General features: G+C 29.6%; 1 protein-coding gene across 2 annotated transcripts in view; it reads right to left on the bottom strand.

Annotated features, from left to right (window-relative positions):
- Positions 1-10359, bottom strand: part of Not3 (CCR4-associated factor Not3) — a 32456-nt gene that overhangs the window by 13304 nt on the left and 8793 nt on the right. For both annotated transcript variants that reach the window (XM_014438982.2, XM_014438981.3), the window contains exons 5-6: positions 7821-8105; positions 3764-4010 (exon numbers count right to left, since the gene is read on the bottom strand). In XM_014438982.2, the coding sequence (XP_014294468.1) occupies positions 3764-4010; positions 7821-8105 (532 nt within the window). The remainder of the gene's footprint in view (positions 1-3763; positions 4011-7820; positions 8106-10359) is intronic.

Below are 10359 nucleotides of genomic sequence, written 5' to 3' on the forward strand. Positions count from 1 at the left end.
ATCTATCTGGTGCAATTTTTGCGCAGCAGATCACACAACTTTCACTTTATAACCAGCTTATTGGTTCCCAAGTTTAGACTGGTGAAATCTTGTTAAAGTTAAATCTATTTTTGGGATTTCGAAAAAAAAAAAACTCTTAAGACAAGGTGAAGCAGAAATTATGAACAAAAAATTCTATTTTCCTGTTGATATAAAACTTCATATTTCAGGGTCCCTTGAGTTCGGAATAAATAATATAAATTTTGTTCCTGCCAAAACTATAACAGTTTAAATAAAGATAACAAAGTTGCGATGGAATCGGAAAACATCAGTTTATCCATATGATTCGAATAGGTTATTCGATGGTTCGGCTCTTATGGTTCGAATAGGATATTTTATATTTTAATTATTCATATAATTATACATTTTTAATAAATAATAAGAACTGTTTTTTGCTTTTTTTAAACAAACAAAATTAAAGGTACTTTCGAGGAAGAGTTTCAGATTTTTGTATGTAAACCCAGTTAGACTATTAGAATAAAGATAATACCAATCTGGTATTAAAGAGCATTTAATTTCTCATTGATTCAATGAGTTTAATCAAAATCGTTTCGAGAAAAAAATCGGAAAAATCCATTCTATAAAGTGGCACTTCAAGTAGGTTGATTTTAGCGAAAAGTTTACTTATACATTTCAGGTATACCCACCTTTAAATATGTTATTATAGTTTTATATGAATTTTTGTTTACGACTAGGCTGTTCACACACAGACCATTTTGGGAGACTACATTTTTTGGAGTCAGGGGACCTCAGAACGTGTATTTCTGTAAAAAAACTCGAATTCTAAATTTTACATGATCTTAATACTTTCTCTTATTATAAATTAAACATATTAGTAAGTGAAAGTAACAATAATAAAAAAATACAACAAACAACAAAGCTAAATAATTTTTGAATAGGAATGAGTCTATAAGATGAATTTTTAATTATTTAATTGAATGGAAACTTTTTGTAATAGATTGTCCCTGAAGATGGCCGAAACGTTGGACGTGTAAATGAAATAAACGTTTGGAGACTATAATTTGGATAGTGTTTTTGAATTATTTAGTAAAATATTGCCAGTCTCAAGAAAGAAATTTAAAGATTATAAATATTTAATTGATGTTAAAATTGCTAGTTAATAAGATTTTTCTACATAAAAAAAAAAAATTGGACTAAGAGATATTAAAAAAAAACAACCTATTAATACTAAAATTTATATATGAAGAATATAAAATAGAAATTATACTACACCATATTTGTCACCTACAATATTTTTATGATAATTTGATTAATTACTTCCAGTAAAAATAATTAATACCAGTTATGGATTTTCTTTTCTAGGAAGAAGATTATACTAATTTTTACAAATGCAGAGGTGAAGAAAACTTCCAATTATATTACTATTCTTTATCGTATACTTATATGTTTCAGGATATTAACCCATACTCATGTACTATTGTATCCTCATATTTACAAATTTCTATTGTGAAATTTTACCATTTACCATGTATATATAGTTTAATTTTTTCAAAATTTAAATAATGTGGTTATACATTTTTTTTAAATATTAGGATACAATAGTACATGAGTATGGGGTAATATCCCGAAATGTTGTGCACGTACAAAATATAAAATATAGTAATATATTCTATAATATACATATAAATAATTGACCCTATAATTTTAAATTATGAAGATGATCAGGGTTGCGGTCAGAAGAGAAATAAAAATAGTTAACAACTATTTATTTTCAAGGGTTTGTCCCACTTTGTAGAGCTTCTTTAAGTTGATAGCTTTAGAGACTTTGATAGAATATCGGAAGCATACAAGAGTCAATAAATATGTAATATTTAATGTATAATATGTAATATATTCTAATTGGAAATTTTCTTAACCTCAGCATTTTAAAAAAATTAATATTAAATGATATAATATGGCAAATATAGGTCGCTAATTAAGAATACCACTGCTCTGGGAGAATAATCGTAAACTTTTTGAAACTGACTTTAAATCTTGCCAGGGCCAAAAATGAATTTACTAGCTGTTTTGTAAAACAACGTAATTGTTCTTAAAAATTCGCTACTGGAGGAATTTTATAAGAACAATTACATATCTCCTGGAGCAGTGATTTAATACTACACTTGGCTTTAATAGCCTGTAACTGTTTTAGAAATTATTGTGAGACTGTAAAATTGGAAATTAAGATTTTAGCCTTGATAATGGCTAGGTTTAAAGAAACGTCGGAGATGTAATACAAATTAATAAAGAGTGTTGAGGCTAATTCGATCTAATTTTATTATAATTGAGAAAAATTTTAATTTATAAACTTATATGAACAAAATATTTAATATTTCTGACATCAGAATGTAAAACAAAATAATTCTTAAAAGGGATGATAATATTATTATAATAAACCCCAAATACAGTCAGGATAATAAGTATGTATGATAAAGATATAAATATAGTAATAGGTTTTAGAATAATTTGATAATATGGTATAATGCTTTACATGCACACGATATCTAATCAGTGTGCTCGGTTATGCCAACGATTCAACTCAAATCAGGAGAGGTTTTTTAAGAAAACATTAAATACAAACTACTACAACAGGAGATCAAGAGTTAAGTGTCAAATTAAATATATTCAACTACTATTCAAGTGGTTAGTTACACATGGAGATAAGTTGGACAGTTATAAGATTTATAGGAAAAGTGATACAGAAAATAAGGATATAAAAGATATTTGATAAAAGTTTGTTAAAATTGTAAAGGAAATAGAGGATATGTGCTTTATGGGTTCGCTTACTTTGGATTTTGTCAAACGCAGTAGTCGTTCTAGAATTTTTGACCCAATTTCATTATTTATAATAAAAATTATATGACTTACAGCTAAGCAGAAATTAAATATCATTTGCTTATGGATAGCTAAAGAATTAGGAAAAAATTAAAAAATTAAAGGACTCTGATTTTGGGATACGCCATTCAAATAATGTAACAAACAAAAATATTAAATTTAGTTATTTAGAGAGGGAACGATAACCCTATTTTGAGGGTATTTTACTTACTAACAGGGTTCTCTTTTAACTTGTCAAGCTATATAAAACTTCACGTAAGAGGACCTGCAAAACTAAGCACAGCTCTTTCTATAATAGAGATATGGAATAAAGGAGACAAAAACTGGTACCAGGCACAGACGGATGCAGTATAAGAAATGCAATCCGCTACCAGTACAGGAGTTAAAAAACTGATATTTTATATAAATTATCACAACATAAATTATATGACTTACAGCTAAGCAAAAATTTAAGATCATTTGCTTATGGATAGTTGAAAAAAATAAAAGAATGCTGATTTTGGGATATACCATTCAAAGAATGTAGCAAACAAACATATTGAAAAAAAAATTCAAAATGGTAATTGTTTGTCAAGTTATTTAGACAAATGTCAGGTTATTTAGAGAGGGAATGATATCCCCACCTTGACAGTATTTTACTCACAGGGTTCTCTTTTAACTTGTCAAGCTATACAAAACTTCACGTAAGAGAATCTGCAACACAAAGCACAACTCTTTCTATAATAGAGAAATGGAACAAAGGAGATAAAAACTGGTACCAGGCACAGACGGATGCCACATAAGAAATGCAATCCGCTACCGGTATGGGAGTTAATAAATTAATATTTAAAAAAAATAATTTATCTCCATGATCCTTTGAAATTATCTTAAATGTTATTGATGAATTTACCAGGTGAATGTTTGTTATGTTGTGCTGCAACTGCTGCAAAATTACTAGGCGTAGAGGCAGGAGGAACAACTGCACCCGACGAAGGCGAGCTGTTATTTGGAGTAGAAAATGACGTGTTGTTCGATTTGACAGTTGGAACACCTTTACTACTGTTATTACTACAGTTAAGGGTAGAATTTTGGGTATTATTGGTGGCAGCATTGCTGTTGACATTACTTGCTCTCACTGCGGTAGGCTTCACTACAACCTAAAAAATAAACATTGATGAAGAAATAAAGTATTTATTTATTAGTATAAATACTTTAATTATTTATAAATTACATATTCAACATACAAATAAAATTTCATTACTATTCTGGAAAAAAAAAATTAATTGTTTTTCCAATCAGTGTTTTCATACATTTTATAAATTATGCTTTTATAAAAATTTTACCGACTCTCCAATATGGTTTTCCTATGGGCGGTTTTCTAATGAAACTTTAAATTGTATGATTCTATTTCCCGGTTATAATGCTCTGAATTAAGGTTTTCACTAATATTTCTGATGTACATTAATTTTAAATATGAGACAGGTTGACTTGAAATTCTATGGAAACAGATTTAATGCTTCTTTCAGTTATTGTGTTTTCACAAATTAAAAAAAAAATAATGAAAAAATATCATTTAACCAAAGAAAATACTGATTAATTATAAGAGATGCACAAATCTAATTTAATTGATAAGATATTGTCACGATTACTGATAATTACGTAACTAGAAATGAAGAGATTGAGCAACGGATCTCAAAATTGATGCCACAAACAAATGTCACTTACCCAAAATATTATAAATAAAAAAAAAAATTAAAATGATAATTAATATACAGTGCATTCCAATACTTATTGTGCACGTCCTGCCTCCCTCCTGTTTCTATTCAACCACACCAAGGATAATAGTACTCACACTTTTCTTTTTTTTAAAGCCAAATGAGAGTGCTACGAAATTTTATTTAGCTCAACAAAGGTGCTATTGCAGAAAAGTTTGGGAACTAACTCAAAAAGATGAAATTTTATTCTTCATTATGTTTTGTTTTTTTAACTGGCTATAAACATTGAGGCTCTAAAAGCCTATTGTGCACCATCCACGTTACAAAAATGTAGCGTTGTAACAACCACAACATTATAATGAGCTTATTAAAGCTTGAGATGCTTAGATTCTAAAAATCTAAGTGAACTTGAGGGATTGATTAATTCAATCTGCTTCGGGTTCACGGCACCACAAAACATGAACCTGAACCCTGCAAATCGGTAACACCAGCATATTATGTGGTATGTTGTCTCCTCATCAGCATTGCAGAAATCTGTACAAGGGTGATTCTGTAAGCTTGAGGTTAAACCTATGTTTATTGAATCTACAAAGCAGTATATTGCTTCGACCCCTACAAGGCTCTTCTAGGAACAGTTTAGATTGTAGCTGTCTTTTGTTTAGCCACTTGGCTTTTAAGTCATAAGCTCCCTTTATACAAAGTTGGGCAACTATGAAACTAATAGATAACATTGCCATGGATACGATATTTATTAATCAATGGTTCATTCATGAATAAGGGTCGTATCCATGGCAATCGCTGTTAGTTACACCTATAGCTAATTTTTACCCATCTCTGCCTTTGTATTACTTTTTGCATAGCTAAGACTAATGCCACACATTGGGTCAGGGGTAATAGGAATGGTTTAAGAGCCATTCTTTGCTAATCTATCAGCTTTTTTGTTACCAGGAAAAACGCAGTGACACCGCACCCATTCAATACTCACTTTATTAACACATGAGAATTTGTCGAGTGCTACATAGCAGTCTTCAACAAATCTGGATAATGCTACGGGGTTATTGTCTACTTCCTTAACCGTTAGGAAGTCTTATGTAACATAAAAATATATTTGAACGTTTAAGAGAAATTCTTCTTACGGAACTTTATTAATTTTTATCATATTTCCGAGTCTGTACCTCTATTATTATTATCTAATCCTTATAATTACACCAATTTACTATTAATATAATTAAATTTTATTTATTTATTTTTTTTAGTAATTAAAAAAATGAATCATCATTGAAACTGTAGTTAACCTAGACTCATAACAAAACATAATATTTCATGTATAAAATAAAATCTGCTTAAGACCTACAAAGCATGAGTATTATATGTAAGCGCAAAGGTAAAAGAAGTGTAAAACAGTTACAAAATGAATAAGTAAATGATTAAGGGCTGAAAATTGAGTATTAGAAATAAGTTAATAAAAAGTAATAAGAAGAAATTTAACAAAACCAGAATAGAGAAGCGAAAGATAGAAGGAAGTAAGATTTCATAACATAACCTGCACAGATTAGCAGCAATAAGAGGCTTGGATTATACAAGATGTCCCACTACGCATGTTCACTTCCCCATAACCTATGTAATTTTTTAAATTCTGATTTTCCTTGAGTTTTATTTTGGTCCTATCTTCTTTCTGAGTATTGAAATTCTAAACCTTATCAGCGAACCTAACTCTGGAATTCCTGAAGGAATGGAATATGTTTGATGACATTTTCATGCAGATATTTAAATTTTAAAACAACTTTGTATTGGCAGCTTTTTCTATATGATGCGCCCTGAAGCCATTAATAGCCAAAAAACTGCACACAGCTCTTTGGTACCGAAAAAGAGTTGGGCATAATTCGATCGAAAATTTATTTGAATAAAAATTACATTTTTAATAGGAGTTTTTATTTAAGAATTTTAAACATAAATAAAATTTTAATCGAATAAAATGGTGATTAAAAAATTTGAATAAATTTTTAGTCATAATTTTTTGACCAAAATTTCTACTGAATAATAATACATTTCAAGCTGTTTTTAAGCAGAACAACTCACAGAATTTAACAGGGTCTAATATCACAAATAAATATTTAAAAAAAAAAAAAAAAAAAAAAAGCAGAAAAAGTTTTCTGATACCAACACTGTTTAGTTAAAAAAAATTATATTAAACAAAAAAGTTATTTAAAACTGTATCTTTAATTGAAATAAAAAAAAAATATATGTTTTTCATTTTTTGCATCTCAATATATATATAAAATGACCCTAATATGTTAAACATTAGAAAAGTTAAAATAAATCAATACATGAGCGTGAGATCTTAAAATCAATAGCATTTCCATTTTAAGCATTTCAAAAAACTAATAACGGACTCTTAAATGTTGGAAATCGGAAAAGTTAAAATAAATTAACAAACAAGTGCACGATTACACTCAGGCATTGACACATCAAAATATTTATTTGTAAATTCGGTGGTTCACAACGGTTTTACATAGCAGAGCCCCTTTGGTAGAAGTAGTAAAATAGTGGAATCCCTTAGGTAGAAGTAGTTAAATGGTGAAACTCTAACCACATTATCATTTGAAACAAATATAGTAATCTTTCCAGAAAAAGCTAAGAAAGGCTAGGATACCTACATAATATCTAAGAAAATCTATGATGAGCTTCAAAACTATTGAGTTGATGTGGAATGACCCATTCCTAAATTATTTTACATAACCTCCGGAGGAGCATTGTGGAACCACTGAGTTAGTCGTTTGAAATGACTTGATTGAAAAAATTATTATTTCTCCATTATTCGTAATTGCAAATAACACCTACAAAATTAGTTGTGAATATATTTTTTTTTTTTTCGTTTTTAATTTCACTTACAGTTTTAAGAAATTAAAACCCTTCAGGAGACGTTGGATTGGAAAAATTACCAATATAAAATAGTTTTAAAATTTGATTTTTTTATTAGGAAATCCAGAATAAGTGCGATGTGCAAAAAGTTATAAAATAAACAAAACCCATAAAAGATAGACCAAAAGCCACAGTTTGTAACTCAGGGAAAACAAATCAATACTTCAAAAATTGTTGAGTTTAGAAGATGGAAGAAAGATAAACATGTGAATTAGTGAACATCCTATACAAAAAAATTATTTCAAGTACCAATAAAAGCATGTATAACAAGGAAAGCTATGTTAGCAAAAATATTGTTATGGATGTCCCAACATCTCCCTAAAGACTAACCTGGTCAGAAGTCCTAGATCTCTTCTCTTCCGCACTACTGTCACTGGAATGATTATGCTGACCAGTAGTCGAAGATGGTGGAGGGGGTGGCGAAGGTGGAGGTGATGAAGTAATACTAGTGGGTGTGCCATTGCTATCCGTCGTCGCTGAAGAAGGCTGACCCACACCCGATAGTTCAACTTCATCTAAACCGATGATGTCATCGTATATATACTCGTTACCCTCGAAGTCTGGATCTTGCGACGATTCTATATAGTATTCTACATCATCTTTAATACTACGTATCTAAAACAAAATGATATACTTAAAAGAATGTACTGAAATAGGTCCTTAATCATACATAACTTCTATTTAACTGATAAACAGTATTCATTTGATTTTTAATTATTAATTTTACAGAAACATGAATAAAAGGAAAGAAAATAAGGTAATAATATAAAAATCATTAATAAAGTATAGGCTCCAGTAAATTAAAGAGCAGTAAAACAGGAATAGTGTGAGTGTAATAAGTATTTATTTAATAAATCAATTTGATGATGAGTAACAATTTGAATGATCTTAAAATTCATTTTTTATTTACAAACAAAATTAAAGGAAGCCATTAAATGATAAACGAATGCAAGTTTATATCTATTAATTTATAAACTTCAATATCATCATGGTAATAATAATGTGTACACCTTCAGAAATTATATTACAGGCAGTGCCTATTATATATCGTCCCTTCTTAAATTGTTTTATGTGATTAATTAATTAACACCAGGAATAATTTTAATTTAAAAGTTATGCTACAAATTGGTCCAGGCTATAAGAAAACGTGGCAAAAGATCAAAATGAATTTTAAGTATAAGAAAAAACTTAAGATCTTGCAAAAGATTTTAAGACAGAGAAACGATAACAAACAGTTATGTAAACACAAAAAATTAACATTTATAACTTAGAGAAAAGGTCATATTGTTATTATACATAACATGTGTTAATGGTTAACCATATGTCAATATGAGGAGAAAATGCTTGGGGGTGTAGTCAGGAAAAACACAAATAACCAAATAACGTTTTGACCTAAATTTCAGGTCTTCATCAGGAACCCGCTGTCTAAAGTGACAGAACTTTCAACAACTGTCTCAAGTGACAGAACTTTCAACTGAAGTAAGCACGCACTTGAGACATACCTTTTGCCTAAGCGGCCCTGATGAAGACCTCCAATTCAGGCCAAAACGCCAGCAGAAATAAATAAGTTTTGTTCACTTGTATATTTTTTTGCTGACTGCATCCCAAAACATCTCATGTTAATCTAAGGTCAACTAATCACACATATCATGTATAACAACAATTTGACCTGTTTATAACTTAGGAATGTCAATCGAGCAGGATTTGACTTAAGTTTAATTCAACTAAGCCATATTATAACAATCAACATAACAATTAGAAAAATAGGAAGTGGAGATGAAAACCAAGATGACCAAACACCAACCAAAGTGGATAAATAAGTCTTTATCCATACGTTCACCTATGCAGCTGATGACTAACTCCGAATTGAAAAATTTAAAAGCCGTGTGAACAGAGATGAAGAAGTGAAAGAATGATGATCACTAGGATACCAAAAAATACAAGGGAAACAAAGACTCTGCGGACAACCAAAGAATAAGTGGGAGTACCGCATAGCGGATCTGGCTAAAAACAGAGTAATCACTTTAAGTGAAGAAGAGGACCATAAACTGAGAAGAAATAGATAACAGCTTTCCCTAACACCTTAAGGTATTAGTATTTTAAGAAGAAAATAGATATATCAGACACCAATCCTAGTAAAACAGATAATAACGGAAGGCGAGATAAGAATCTCATACAGCAATTCAAAATGATTCCTTAACAAATAGAACATTGGGAAAGATCTTAGTAGCAAACTAAACAAGCACCTGAGGTTTGAACCAATGGATATAAAGAAAATAGATAGGAGAAAGATAGTCCAGGTGGCGTTCAATAAAGGTTTCAAAATAGAAACAAAAAACTATTTATTGTTAACCAAAGTTTCGTCCCACTTTACAGGGCTTCGTCAGGGTTGATAAGAATGACGTTCTGATGCAGCCCTGCAAAGAGAGACGAAACCATTAGTTAACAGTAAATAATGAGGTGTAGATAGTTGATCGTAGATTAATGCTTGAAGAAGTTTGTTGGGGAGTGCGGTCAGCAAAGAACCACGTAAATAAACAAAACCATATTTATTTATTTTATGCCGATGTTTCGACCTGAGTTTCAGGTCTTCATCAGGGCTATAGAACAAAAGAGATAACAACAACATTTAGAGTAACATACAATTGAAAAGGAATAGTATACAAACAAATTTAGAATTATATAAAATATTGAATTAAATCATAAATGATAAAAAATGATAACTTTATATAACTTTATAGTACAAAATTTTTAATTGATTGATATTTGTGGAATTGTATGCCATAACATAAGTCTCCCTTCTTGTTCTCATATTTGTTACATTATTCTTTTCCTTTCTCCATATACTACCTTTTCCTATTGTATATAT

This window comes from Halyomorpha halys, unplaced genomic scaffold, assembly GCF_000696795.3.
Source record: "Halyomorpha halys isolate HHAL.00 unplaced genomic scaffold, Hhal_1.1 Scaffold72.1, whole genome shotgun sequence".
NCBI classification, from domain to species: Eukaryota; Metazoa; Arthropoda; class Insecta; order Hemiptera; family Pentatomidae; genus Halyomorpha; species Halyomorpha halys.